We start from the raw sequence: 15269 nt of genomic DNA on the forward strand, positions 1-15269 counted from the left end.
TACGATTAGGGACGTCAGCCAACAAATACAAGTGAATGGGAAAAAAAAGAGATTTTATGTTCCGCTAACAATGTGGATGGAATAAAACTCAAGATGTCCAGTTAGGTAATTTTCGTGTAACGACAAAACAACCCAAGTTTCCTTCCAGAAAATACCCCATTCTAGCCACTAACCGCATCAGGTATGCTGTCTGATGGTGATAGCCTACCCTGGCTCACAGCACTGAGTTACTCGCCACACTCATGCTGTTTACAGTACACACAGCAGGCTGCACCTCGTGCTTTTGTACCCAGTGGCTGTTGTTCAGTAAAGGTCTGCTCTCACAAACTCATGGCATGACAAAAAAAAAAGTGCCATAAAATATTTTGATAAAAGTGGAGAGACGCTAAAACAACTGCAGTGATGAGGGAAATGGACTCCAAAGAACTTAACTACGGTCCCAAACTGATGATCTTTGTTAGCAACTCCACGAATGCACTCTTCCCTTCCTAGCAATACGGAACCAATTTTGGAAGATGTCAGTCTGTGGCTGTAACATGTGCATCATCATAAGCTGGCACATGAAAAGAGCCTGGCACATGAAAAGAGCCCGCGCCTTTCATTACAGACCGCCACACCTCCTTTTCTGTTTGCATTCCTCCAGCCTCATCCGCTTTCCTTTCTCCATTTTACTCACTCTGTGTGCAAGTTTGACATGCTCACGACATTCTATGTGCCCAGCCACGAAACAGGCGGCATTGATATCTGATGGCTCTTTTGCCCGAATTCTTTCCAGTTGTCATCGATGCGATAACCCAAGCAAAAAGAGCTGGAATAACATGGCACCATGATGACAGCATATTTTGCCTAGCCCAGATAAAAACATAAAACCAGAAAATTAGTGGTAGTGCTTCATATGGACCCCAATGGCTTCATTAATACTCACACTACTATACAAATGTTCACCCTTCATGTTATGTAGAGTTCCATATCAGTGCACTGCTATGAACTGCTTTGACCTCACAACATGGAGACAACTTAATCAAATAACCTGAACTTGCTATGCTGGGACCTTAGTGCATATGGATTTAATACACTGAGGTCTTACTGCAGTGCATGAGCCTGCTACATTTCATCAGCCATTTCAAGCTGTAAAAACATAGCAATGTGATCTAAAGTTGAATACAAGTTAAGAATGCAGCGGTGAACATCCCTCAAAGGAAGCCCTCCAGCCAATGGTGTCGACCGAATGTCACAACGCCGTGGTTAATCCCCTAATGTGACATCACAGGTGGCAGGATCCTCCATGAAATCGGATTAACCCCGATGTCATTACAGCCAGTTGACACCATCAGCTGTAAGGCCTCCTTTGAGGGGCATTCACCACTGCATTCTTTACTTGTATCAGATTATAGCTGGTGAAAGCCCATGTTTCAAAAGCTCGGAGTGAAATAGGAAAGAGGACAGAGAAAAAGAATCACGCACAAGTGCTGAGCTGAGCATTGATTTTGAAATTTAGCAGTGAGTATATACAAGTTACATGCTTAGACAACTTGCACAATTCAAACTTCCTCCATTTTACTATTCCCATTATACTACAAGAAAAAAATACATGTGCCAGAACAAATGAAGTTACACTTACAGTAGCATGTCTCCAGTGATGAATGATATCATGGATCTCGGAGCTAGGGTGGAAGAGCAGGTAATCACGCCATTCTTCAAAGCTGATGGTGAGGGAACCATCCTTGTCCATTCTGAAGTGAATAATTATCCACGTTTTCAGCGAATGTGCACCTCTATACTCACTCTAAACAGTGAAAAAAACAAATCATCATTCATACTGAATGACTGCATGCTATCAGTACAGCTCAATATTGCTACACATCATATGTTGCACAAAAGACCTCGTATGGCAGGAAGTGAAGACACAAGATGAGGAAGGAATCCATAGCAAGCGAGAATGAAGACAGATTGAAGCCTGGCACTAGGTTCGAGCATGTTTTGTCTAAACAAACTCAGTGTTTGTTCAGCAAGGTACAGCCACCAAAATTACAATTTTGTTGTTTTACTATTCAAGAACTGGCGGCTGAGTGGTTATGGCGCTCAACTGCTGGCCCGAAAGACGCGGGTTCGATCCCGGCCGCGGCGGTCGAATTTCGATGGAGGCGAAATTCTAGAGGCCCGTGTACTGTGCGATGTCAGTGCACGTTAAAGAACTCCAGGTGGTCGAAATTTCCGGAGTCCTTCACTATGGCGTCCCACATAGCCTAAGTCGCTTTGGGACGTTAAACCCCCATAAACCAAACCAAACCAAACTATTCAAGAACTACTAATTTGCTAGCTTATTGAGTTGCTGGGCATAATTTGAAGCTGCATCACAATGCTTGCTTATGGGGGTCTAACGTACCAAAGCAACTCAGGCTATGAGGGGCACATCACAATGCAAACATCTAAGTTTAGCACATAACTGTTCATATGCTTCAAGCATGCACAGCTGGCCTTTTTATGGGCCATGTGGGAACTTCCTGAAATTCATGCCCATGTGACCTGCCACTAGCTGCCACTAGCTGTCAAGATTCCAACTTTGGCAGATGCATGGCCTTTTACACTCGCAAACACACCAGTTCATACACTTATACCTGCTGCTCAGCAGCTTGCGCCATGCACTTTTTCTTCAGGTGCACAATGAGAGAGAAATTGCGAGCTGTAACATACAAGCAGCCGGATTAATAACGATATCACAGCAACTGCGCACATGTTGTGACCCACTGTACAACCCCATAAACAGTGGATGACAGGCAGAAGCAAATGAAATGAGATACCTGCAAACACAAAAAGCCATGCACTTGCCTAAGCAGTGGACTCAACAGCACACAAAACACCAGCAGAGGGCACAGAGATGCATCTTTGCATGTCACATGGTTGAATTTGCAGCCGCAAGGGGATAGTTAGTTTTTAATAATTTCAGCAGTGGGGTATTTTGGGAACACGCACATTTTACACACAATTGGGGAGCATAGAAACAACATGAACAAGTACACTGTCTAGACAACAGGAAAGTACAGAAACAGTATGAAAAAGCAGAGAAATATCAATGTTTCCTTGTTGTGTGTCCTGTTTTTTTATTTTCAGTGCAGTGCACTGCTCAGGTTAATTGAATAGCCAACTGTACCTATACTCATGCCAAAATGTATCTGCTTACGTTTCTTTCAATTTTATTTGAAGTTTCAGTGGAAAATAAGAGCACTAATTTTCACCTAACTCTTATACACTCGCTTTATTCAGTTTTATTTATTGTATTGCACAGCACCTTTAGGTGAAAGTGCATTCCTTCTCCAGCACAATGACAAGTGTTTTAGGTTAAATGTAATCATCATGTTTTGATAGAGGCACAAAGGAAAAAATACTGATATAAGGAGAAAAATTAATCTGGAGCACTTTACAAAAAGTGCCTCACCAACCACAGTGGAGCACTGACACACAAAAATCTGTTAATTAGATGGCTAACCGAGAACTGGCATTCAGAATAAATGCTGTTTTCGAGACAAAAATGCACTGCATAACGCTGGTCAGTAACAAATAATGCTGTCCCATACCAGAAGTGCAGATAACACTCCACACACACGAAATGCATTGATACAAGAGTATGCCATCAAAAAAAGACATCTTTAGCATGGATGCATGGCAAAGTGCTGCTGATCAATAAGCCAATAAAATTCTGCTTGCTGATATTCTGAATTCACAACACAAATGCAGAAGCTCTATACAAACTTCAAGAAACTTCGGTTGAGATTTAATGATCAGGCTATGGCAGGCAGTACACACAGACATCTCTGTTTCTTATATAGCCACATTTTAGCATGCCATGCCTTCAGCCCCTGCAAAGTCTCAGCCTTTAGTTAAGCATTTTTGCTATTGTAAAAAGAGCATTATACTTCTATGCCATGCCTCATGGATTATGTATAACTGTGGCAATGCCAAAATTATCCCCATGTCTAAACAACTTAAATTTCCTTCTTTAGAACTGTAAATGCTTGCACTGCATTTTCTTTCCTCTAGCACCTTTGCATTACTATATGTTATGCAACATTCGCTCTGACAACTCGTAGGCCTACAAAAGTGACTGGATGTCAGCATGGGCAAAACATATCTCAGACTAGTTTGGTTGCAAGCAAAAGAAAATGAGAATATGCCAGCACAGCAATCGGTACAACCCCAGCTAAGTTTCATTCCATGCAACAAAAAAAAAAAGCATCCTTTGATTGATACAGCTCTACAGTCTATGCACCTGTACAAACCACTTACCACCACAGCATGTTACTGCCATCTGTGCTTCGTGAAAACACCCAGCTCTGCCAATAGCAATGCACTGTTTCACAACTGCAACCACAATGCACGGCAAAAAGTGTGGGGGACGCTTAAGCTCCACCTTTAAAGATATGACGCGATAGCTTTAACGGGTTCCATCAGTGACTCCACTTGATGGCATTACCGCATTACATGATCACATGCTCCACTAATGCTACCAGATCACATGACACAATAAAATCACGTGACACAAGCATACAGTCATTTGCATACACTCACCCCTCACCAACATGCATTTTGCTACTTGCCCACATACTCATCAGCATGCAGTCGTAAGCTACCACATTATGTGAAAGAACATATGACATACATATGAAATCCCCCGCTTTAACCAAGTCATATGAACAAACAAGCCTGTGTGGCCTAGGGGTAGCGTGTCTGACTCGCAATCAAAGGGCCAAGGGATTGATTCCTCACTAATTAGCCCTCTTTTCCCAAATTTCTCCAAATTTGCAACATGACTCTGACTCAAATTAATTTGAGTCATGTTGCGACCTTGTAATCACAATTTACGTAAAGTCTGAATCAATTCCACCGTTCAAACCTTTTTGACCAATCTGGAATTCTGCAACACAACGCCAGAGGCCGCCGCCTAGATGCCGCATTTTTTGCTAAACGGAAGTCTTACAGCTATCGCTTTAGAAATATGACCCACAAATAGTATGGAAGCACAGGATGCAGCAGTGCTGGAGGCAGCTAATGGAAACTTCACCAAATCAATAAGCTAAAAGCAAAGGTGCTTACCATGCATGAATTGATATACCATTTTCATTTTGGGCAGGTTATAAAACTGCAGTGACTGCCATATTTTAATGATATTTTTGCATGCATTTGCATCTTTTTGATACATATAATTTGAATGCGAGCCTTTGTAAACTCATTGAAAACTTACCGCTTCAGCAGTCTAACAGCTTCATCATGTTCAATATGGATTCCAAGGCTCTGGAATGATGTCTTAATCTCGTTTGCATCAAGTGAACCTTTGGTAATGAAAAAATAAAATGCATGAGAACTGCACAAAAGAACACACAAAAAGCATAATTGGCTTTGGAGACTTACCATCACTGTTTGCATCGAGGCTTTTAAAAACAACCATCAAATTCTTCTCATGCTCAATGATGTAGTGCACAAACTCTGCAAAATCCACAGTGCCATCCTTGCCTGTGTCTGATGCTGTTATAAACTTCTATTCAAAAATAAAAATAAGAAAAGAAAACGACAGGATAATCAAGTCAATAAATTGCACCTAAGCAGCACTATTTAGCATCTATGATTTTAAGTATGCTCCAGAAACGCATCCAACAATGTCGGCAGCTGACAATAACACCATTGCTATCTATGAGGAAACAGGAAAATTAAATCGATAAATCAGTAACAAGCATCAATTAACATGGCTATTGTTGAATGGTATCCACACACATGCTCCAACACTACCAAACTAACAGCTGAACAGCAAACTAAAAAACGTGAGGCTTGTCGCTCCCTCACAAATTTCAGAACCCGCAGAATGAAAACACGAGTTATCAGACTGCTCCAACAAATGATGCAGCCCGCTTGATCTCTAACGAAACTGCATATACATTCCCGTGGCCTTGTGTGTATGCACAACACCGGAACCGATACAGCACTGCACGCTCGAGTAGCCGCAGCCGCACAGCGTGATTGTTTTTCTAGGCTATTAGTGGCCAGTTTCCTCCAGCCCATAACATTAACGCACTGGACACCGCGCTGATCAACACAGCACGGAGGTCAACACATTGTTAGACGAGAGTGTAAAAGCGCTACCAGTATAGAACATGAAAAAGTTTGAGGCAAAGAAAAAAGAACGGGTCTAAAGAGCGCGGCTAGGAAGAAAGCGAGGCGTTCACGTCGATTTCTTCCTAGTCAATCGGTCGCGGTCAATCCGCTGTGGTGCAGTCTCGTTTATCGCATTAACATGAAGTGGAAGCACGGCTCGGCGCACGCTGCTCTGCAAGGTAGGAACCTTGAACACGCGGCGAGCGCACGCATTCTTCGCGGCGCCCTTACCTTGGACAAAATTTCGTGCAGTGGGACATTGGACACTGACCTCTACACTTCCGGGTGAATGCGGCAGTCCCAGTTTACGCAAGCCCGTGGCGAGATCATTGATGTCAATTCGACCGTCTTCGTTGGCGTCTAATTTTCTGAAGAGCTTCTCGAGACGCTCCTCAACCTCTGTCGGCAGTTCAGGGTAGTAATGCGGTGGGTGCTGCTGGGGCTGGCCGTTTTTGGGGGCGCCATTCGCTTGCAGTATCATGTTTGTCGCTAGCACATGGTGCTTTTAACCAAGTTCCACTGTGTCAATGAATGAATGAATGGCGTCCCACCTTGCAGACCGTGGGGGCACGGCTGATTAGCTCGACACTGTGGCACATGCACGGCGGTTCTGACGACGGCAACCTTGCCGTTGGCATTGGACTTGTTGCAACGTTTCTTTAGGCTGTGTTAAAGATTTCTGAAACTGTACGACAGAAGCATATCACAAAGACTGCCTCACCGCATTGCTACCGTTGGATCATACGAAACGTCACCTATGTTTCGTAGCCGACAAAACGCTAAGGACCGAAAATCTGCTGGCCACAATTTTTCTCTTTCGCCGCTATACCCGTGCTGTCGCTTACGGCGCACATTGTTCCTTCATGATCAATATTATCTTATCATGTCATAAAGGTTTCGGTTTTGTTATTATGAATATAATTCAAGCATATTTTGAGAAAAAAAGAAACCACTATTATGATTTACGAAATATTAAAAAAACTAGACTATTTTTACTTTGTCACAAGCGTGACATTAACAAAGTATATTAAAAATGTATGCGTACTTGCTTTTATTTTTTTATTAATTTTTTTTTGTCAGTGCGACTCCTCTCGGCACGTTTTTTTATGTTCGCTCTCTGCAGCATAGAGTATGCTCTGCAGACTCTGCTCTGCTTTGGTGCTCACCGCTACAAGGCGCAAGCTTCTAACCATAATTCGAAGCTTCAATACAGGTGGCTTGAGCCACCACCCGATTTAAAGGGTTCAGCCGTATTCATTCATCCATCCATCCAGTTATATACCATACTACAACTTTTCAACCTCCGCCCGATGACAGGTCACTCGTTCGGAGTTTTTAACGTTAATTTTTGAGCGATTACAGCTCGAAACGCACGTCTCGTAAGCCCACAAACACGATCAAAATATGGTGTCATAAACTGATGCCTGTGCACTCGAAAAGCGAACATCAAATGCTTTCTGATCGCGAACACTGCCAGTTTCACGAGACAGAGGTTTAATTCCTTTTAGACGTATATCTCTGTAACCGCCAACCCACTCATAAAAAGCGCATGTGAAGGTACTGGATATCGAACAAATTTGATCACAAATTGTTTCGCCTGAAGAAATCCGTCGGGTGAAAGCCGCGCGTGAAGCTCGATCGACGGCGAGATGGTCCGGCTTTGAGGATCTGAGATCTGCGCCGACGGGCCGAGAGCTGAGCGCAAGAAGATTCAGGATCATCCATCCATCCAGTTAACCATACTACAACGTTTCAACCTCCGCCCGATCACAGGTCACTCGTTCGGAGTTTTTAACGTTAATTTTTGAGCGATTAGAGTTCGAAACGCACGTACGTCTCGTAAGCCCACAAACACGATCAAAATATGGTGCCATAAACTGATGCCTGTGCAGTCGAAAAGCGAACATCAAATGCTTTCTGATCACGAACACTGTCAGTTTCACGAGACAGAGGTTTAATTCCTTTTAGACGTAACTCTGTAACCGCCAACCCACTCATAAAAAGCGTATGTGAAGGTACTGGATATCGAACAAATTTGATCACAAATTGTTGCGCCTGAAGAAATCCGTCGGGTGAAAGTCGCGCGTGAAGCTCGATCGACGGCGAGATGGTCCACTTTGAGGATCGGAGATCTGCGCCGACGGGCCAAGAGCTGAGCGCAAGAAGATACACGAATGCACTTTTCGTAAGACAAGCTTTTGGGCAAGTTGGTTGCTTAGCATCGACATAACTGCAGCGCGAAAAAAGACGAACACAATGGAAGGAAAACACTCGCGACACTCCGTGTCATGAGTGTTTTCCTTCCATTGTGATGCACTTTTCGCATATATATCTCTCCAAAAGCCACTGCATGAAAAAAAAAAATGAAGGCTATCGTTGGCTGAGAAACAAAAGTTACTTCACGTTATCATTTTTTATCTCGTTATCACTTTTAGCATTGATCTCATAGAGTAAGGATCTCATACATTGGAAGAAAGCTCCTGTCTGCCGGTTCTGTTCACCTGAAATAGAGATCAACACGCGCATTTTTAGCCACTGAAATACGCAACAAGTCACTTTGTGAAAATCAAGTCCAACGCGGTGAACTTATAGAAAACGTTTCTTTGCAATGGCACACGGGTAAGATATGCTGCGTCGTCTGCTAACTGGTAAAAGGGCGTCGCTCCGCGGCGAACGCGCGCAAATAATGGAAAGAGAGAGGCACGCCTAGCTAGCCTGGGTGCGCACTGACGATAGGCATATATTTTAAGAGGCCGTGGATCTGGCGTTTGGCGGATAGCGGTTGTTGCGGTGTGTCCGTCCGGTTCCGTTGCTCTTGGTCTCCGTGAAGCTTACGTTTGGGTGTAAGTTACAGGGGGTTTTCTTCGATTTTTCATTCCGTTATGTCGAGCTAGACGTTACTGCTGTAAACTATTGTAGCTAGCAGTTTGTAGCGATTTCACCAAAAGCCAGGTGGAATATAGTTTCCAATTTTTCAAAAGATGCCAGACTCGGTTCGAGCTACACGCGCTGCCTACTGAAAACGCGTGCGGGAGGAATTAATGGAAGCCAGCTGTTCGCACTGCAGTGCTACATTTCTCCCAATGTCTTTGAAAAACACAAAAGTTGTGCATACTTCTATTGCCAACAGCTAGTTCGCTCCGTCGGAGAGACCTAATCCGTAAATAGTAAAGTTTCGGACTGATTCTGCATAAATGCGTCATGGCCGCCGAGCCGGCAGAATTAATTCATGTTCATTGTTCATGCAGTTCTTAATTGTATTTCCTGTCTTGCGTTTATTTTTTAAATTAAACGCGCATTGTGTGCAGTAGCAGTTCTGCTTTTCACTTACCGTTACCAAGGTCTGAGCTGCTTGCACTACCCTAGGCATGATTCATATACGTCAATTGCGCAGCAGTTTGCCATTGCTGAGCTGAATATGGCGAGTTATAAGAAAACATGGTTCGAGCAGTGAATCGGACCGATACGATGTAAATGACGTACTTAATTGCTTAAAATGTTGCGGCTTGCGTTTAGTGCTCTAGGCCGGGGTTACTGATCATAAGCTGCACGTGCGTTGCGGTGCTTGCCGACACCTCCCATTTTCCTACTTACACTAAAAAGTTGCCTGACCCAGCGAGGTGTGCGTGGATTTAAGTAGATCACAGCTGTTTTCCTAGGGTTACATGTGTTCTGCTTCTGAAGGTCGGACATTCATCTGTGAGATGGTTGTCTTTGCAATGATTGCAGTGCTCACATATTCGCTCGTGAGCCCGATTAGTTTGCGAAACACACGTTAATCTGCCCGCACTGTCATATTGGAGGTAGGAATTTTGCAATTTCATGGTTTTGAATTATCTGACATAGAAATTATACCATGGCATAAAAAGGGTATTTCAGAATGCTTTTAAAATAAAGTTCAAACTTTAGTTTCATTTTCGGGGAGCAAAAACAGATGTAGTGTGATTTGTGGGTGATATAAATGTAATGAGAGTATAGGTGTAGATGTAACGGAGGCAAACATTGCCTGGCGGTACCTGACTGGTTAAAGGAACAGACCGTGCCAAGGTCCTCATACTTAAGCTTGATAGTTTTTCTGGTGTATGTGTCAGATGCTAAACAGAAATTTATGCCATTTTGAAATTAGAAGAGCATTGCGCATTAAACTGACCTAATTCATATAGTAATTGCGATTTGTGCCACAAAAATTGGTTTATGGCACAATTTCCAGTTGGTTCCAGTTGGAATGGAATTCTCAGTTGGAATCAACTGGGAATTGTTCCATAAACCTGTTGGATTGGGAAAGATTTTCACCATGATTTGGTATGTCTAAATCAGTGTACTTCTAGTGACGTTCCTGGTGGTCCAGTTCGGGAGAGAACATGCACTGCATATATAATTGACCTTTTTTAACAAGCTGTGTGAAATGTAGTGAACTGCACATCAGTATACATATAAACGAGATGGTAGTGAGAGTCTTCCAAAACTCTCTCATGCGCTAACCTCAAGTTTTGTACAGATACATAAAATGAATCCTGCTTGGCTAGAATGTATTCCTGGCTTCTGTGCAGTAAGCGCTTGCTCATTTAGGCATACATCAAGCACCAGTGAAAATGATAACTTGTTCAAATCTAATTTAATTTACATTTCACCTTTAAATGTAAGGTACAGGCACTGTTTAACATTGTGTCACATTTTCTATAGTGACGACTAGGGGGTATTCACGTGATGCCATGGGCACGATTTTGGCATATTCAAAGCTCAGTTTTAGCGGTGCAGGCCGGAGGAGGGGAAGACATGCACCATAGCCTTTCGCTGTGCTGCATGGATGCCAAACTGGCGTCCTCTGGCGCTTGAGTGCGTACCCCTTATAGGGTATTTATGACAAACATTATTTTAGCAGCATGGCAGACCCTCAAATGGTCCAGTTGTGGAGCAACAGTAGAAAATTACATTCCTGTGAATTGTAAACGAACCACATTCGAGCACACCCTGCTTTTTTTTTTTAATATGATCATTCATTTTCAGATTAATCATGCCTTATGTTTTTTGGGAGTGGCAGTTTTTATGCGGTGCTCGTATTACTGGTAACCACTTTTATTCACATGTCGCATGTACCATTACTAACATCAATCTATCCGGCAGGGCCAAGGACATGAATGAGCTCTGGCACGTGTTCAATGTCCTGAGACCCTTTGTTAAAGTAAGGGGTTTGCAGTAAGGTTGCTGGGCAAGCAGTTTCCCCTATTTCACCTTCCCATTTTCCCTTTTATTGGTTTCGAATTCCTAGCCCTGGACATCAATCTCTGTAAATCGTTATTTTATAAGCGTCACCTCATACCGTTACCTTGTGTAAACCAAACAGCTGTTTTGCCAGCTTCCTTTGTACCATTAAAATCAAGTCATTACCTTTTGCAGTCATAGGTATTGCTAAAAACTTATGTTGTGAAGAACGCTATCTTTCGTTAACCCCTTTTCACATGATTTTTTATTTTGGTTACAGAAATTATGTGCTCTGTGTATTTATTTATTTACAATATACTGTAGGCTAAGTGCCCAAGCAGGAGTGGCTTACAGATATATAAAAGATAAAGAAAGCACGAAGAAAACACGACTGTTGAAAGCACACATTTGGTGCACTAGATGGAAATAGTTGTCACAACACCTCAGTGATGTGAGCATGAATCAAGCAGTTACTCAAGAAACGCACAAAAAAAAACATACAGGAGACGAATTCTCCAGTCTCTTAATGCTTTATTCGAGCATCTCCCAAGGACAGGAAAGAACAAGCGGGTAGGACTGTTTCAGTTGGTAATTGTGTTAGGAAAAAAAAGAATTCGTACTGGTTAGTCTTAGCGAAGTAAGGAGTTATGGAGTCTGCATGGGAGGGGTGTCTGTCTGGTAGTAAGAGGGTGCATGCAAGGGCTAGGATCAAGCACCAGTTTATGATCAAGTAGGAAAAATAAAAAAATTTTGTTTTGTCTAGAGAGTTTGAATACCATTAGCTGCCATTATTTCAAATACTGAATCGGTGTGACCGTACCTGGAATAGATGAAACGCACTGCCAGTCACTGAAATTTCTCAAGGGCGTTTATATTGCACATCGTATGGGGGTTCCACGCAATACAAGCATATTCCAGCTTGGGCCTTATAAATGTTGTGTATGCTGGAAGTTTAACATGTGCGGGAGCATATCCTTGAGCTTGTGCCTGAGACTGCATAGCTTGTGAAAAAAGAAAGAAATGTTATCAATATTGGTGTTGCAGCTGAAGCGATTATTTAATGTGACTTTGAGATATTTGTATCCTTGAACTGCAGTTAAGCGCTGGTCCTGGATAGAGTAAGAATACTGAAGTGGATTTTTTTCATGGTTATGCGAAAGAAAACGGATTTATCACAGTTACATAGCATGTTCCACTCCTGGCACCATTCAAAGATATTTAGTTCAATATTAAGTGCATATTAGTCTTCAGACTCTCTAATTTGATTAAATATAGTGCAGTTGTCAGCAGAGACGTGAATTTTCACAGGTTCATTGAGAACATTAACTGCGTCATCACAGAAGGTTATGAAATGGAGCGACCCGAGCACACTACCTTATGGCACTCCAGAGGTGACTGGAAGAATTCGAAACCATTAACGTGCACATACTGATAGCAATGGGTTATGTAGGCGGATACTTAGGCAACCAGGAAACTGGGAAGTTCGAGTTACTTTAATTTGAAGATTAGTTTGTCATGTGGAATACAATCAAAAGCTTTACCGATGTCTAAAAAGATAACATTGATTTGTACAACTCTGTCCTGTACAGACGCGAAAAATGAACAACTGTTTTTAATTGGGCACTGTTCGATAGCCTTTACCTGCAACCATGCCTGAACAAGATAAAATTTTGTGCTTATTCAAGGAGTCAGTGATGTGAGTACTCTATATGTTCAGCATTTTACATGTTGATGATATCAAAGAAATGGGACAGTAGTCAAATATATGTAGTGGGTTGCCTTTTTTAAGCTTGGGCTCTACTCGCGCTAATTTCCAGTCACGGGGTGGGGAGGAAGATCAGGTTGAGACTTGAAAGATTAATACAGTGTACCTTGCTAATTGTTCTACGTAGTGCTGAAGAAATGTATTTGGAATGTTATCCGGTCCTGGGGACACTTGAACCTTCAGCCTTAATAGCATGTTAACTATGCCCTCATGGGAAATAATGTTAGGGTCAAGAATGTCACAGGGTGTATTTAAGTCTGGTTTAGGATGGTTTAGGAGAGGAAAAGACACTGCTGAAATGGCAAATGAAATGTGATGCAATACTCTCACGCAAAAATTTCATGCGAGGTTCATGCGAAATTTATGAATTTCAGAAATGACCCATACCGCATTTAGTTTTTGGAAAACCTTTGTAGTTGCGATATTTAACAAAATATTCCTGCATATCATTTGTAGTGCCCTTCATTTTTAGGTTTCCCAATTTTGCACAATTCTTGCACCCCAAACATATTTCTAAAAAATCGAGTTATACCAGATTTCTCCCTGAAAATGAGACTTCTAGACAATGTTAGCTGTAAAGTTCACAAAGCTGAAGATACCTCAAGAAAATTTGTAGATATCTAGTGCTTAATCCAGATAGATGTCTTTGATCAATTGAGGATTTTAAAAATTCATTTAGCGCCCGTTTCAATCAGGTGGATGGAATTAAGGATAAGCTCAAAAAGGCTGATTTAGAAGCAAAAGGCCAAAACATGCTACCGACCAGATGTTTTATTGGCATCACTGTATTAAGTGCTGCCTACACTAATGACACCCTGATTCAAGGACCTTGCACTTTTAAAATGGCTGCTGTGATGTTAAATGTTTTCGCACTGTACAAATAAAGGCAGGCCAGTTTTGCTTAGATGTGGGTGTGCTCTGAGGAGATTGGTAACATCGCAAAGAAATATTTGTAGTACATTAGGAAATAAAATCTTGGTAAACATTTTTTCTGGTGAAATCTGCAATTTTGATGTTTTTATGAAGGAGTAAAAAATGGCATCTTGTTTCTATAGTAGGATACAACTAAAAAAAACAGCAGTTGATAACAATGGGCCATGATACACCTTGTCCTGTGTTACGCCGCTGACCAATCACAACAGTAAATTAAATCAGCTTTTTAATGTTTGACTATATCAAGCAAACCAGACAGCAAAATTTGAGAGCTTATATTTTTTTCTTGTGATTATCTTCTTGTTTAGGTAACAATAAAAGTTTTGTCAGCAGACTATTTTTGTCATAGAGAAATTCTGTGCAGTGGTCCTAAATATGGGTTGAGCTTCACTGCACACCTAAGTTGTATGCAGCTACAGGGTAGGACAAGTCGCGGCATGGCAAGCGCATGCGCTAGATTGGGAAACCGGTTTTGGAGGAAGTAGGGGGAACCTTCAGCTTCACAATGTGACGAGCTCAGTTGGCTTCGAGCAGGCAAAGCGAGTGGACATGTTTGAGCATGTACCCGTTTCGTTGCTGTGTCGAAGAAACCATGGAGCGAGCGTTGGAACAGTGCTACGTCGTGAAGCTTTGCATTAAACTGAGTAAGTCACCTACTGAGACATTCATCATGATCAAGACAGCATGTGCGAATGATGTCCAAATCGCAAGTGTTCGAATGGCACAAAGAATCTACAAACGGCCATGAAGACATTCAGGACGACACAATCAACATTACCGTCCGTAACCGTCATAAACGGGCGCCCGGACCGTTGCTCATCGTGAACATCTTCACGGCCTTTTGTAAATGCTTTGTGCCATTGGAACACTTGCGATTTGACATCGCATCATTCTCGCATGCTGTCTTGATCATTTCGAACGTCTTGGTAGGTGACTTAATGAGTTAGGTGACTTAACGCAAAGCTTCCCCACGTAGCGCTGTTCCAACGTTAGCTCCATGCTTTCATCGACGCAGCGATGCAACGGGTACACGCTCAAACATGTCTGTTCGCTTTGCTTGCTCAAAGCTAACTGAGCCCATCGCATTGTCAAGCTGAAGGTTCCCCCTCCTTCCTCCAAAACCGGTTTCCCAGTCTAGCGCATGTGCGTGCCATGCCGTGACTTGTCTCATTACTTTCAGGACAGACCCTGTACGGCAGAAAAAGTGTTACAGTAAGCTATCTTG

At 42.4% G+C, this 15269-nt stretch overlaps 2 protein-coding genes across 7 annotated transcripts in view; one reads left to right on the forward strand and one right to left on the reverse strand.

Moving 5' to 3' along the window:
* Positions 1-6997, reverse strand: part of LOC144114474 (calcium-binding mitochondrial carrier protein SCaMC-2-A-like) — a 77145-nt gene extending 70148 nt beyond the window's left edge. The window contains exons 1-4 of one of the 6 annotated variants that reach the window (XR_013311043.1): positions 6416-6997; positions 5407-5533; positions 5240-5327; positions 1622-1733 (exon numbers count right to left, since the gene is read on the reverse strand). Coding sequence is in view for 5 of the 6 variants with exons in the window: in XM_077648230.1 (XP_077504356.1) it covers positions 1622-1733; positions 5240-5327; positions 5407-5533; positions 6416-6625 (537 nt within the window). In the remaining variant the exon portion in view is untranslated. Of the gene's footprint in view, positions 1-1621; positions 1734-5239; positions 5328-5406; positions 5534-6375 lie in introns of all 6 variants that reach the window. The other 5 variants (XM_077648230.1, XM_077648228.1, XM_077648227.1 and 2 more) reach the window with 5 other exon arrangements.
* A 1850-nt stretch (positions 6998-8847) lies between these two features.
* Positions 8848-15269, forward strand: part of LOC144114476 (uncharacterized) — a 116471-nt gene continuing 110049 nt past the window's right edge. The window contains exon 1 of the mRNA XM_077648232.1: positions 8848-8987. The gene's annotated coding sequence lies outside the window, so the exon portion shown is untranslated. The remainder of the gene's footprint in view (positions 8988-15269) is intronic.

The sequence above is a fragment of the Amblyomma americanum genome, chromosome 1, assembly GCF_052857255.1.
Source record: "Amblyomma americanum isolate KBUSLIRL-KWMA chromosome 1, ASM5285725v1, whole genome shotgun sequence".
Classification (NCBI taxonomy): Eukaryota; Metazoa; Arthropoda; class Arachnida; order Ixodida; family Ixodidae; genus Amblyomma; species Amblyomma americanum.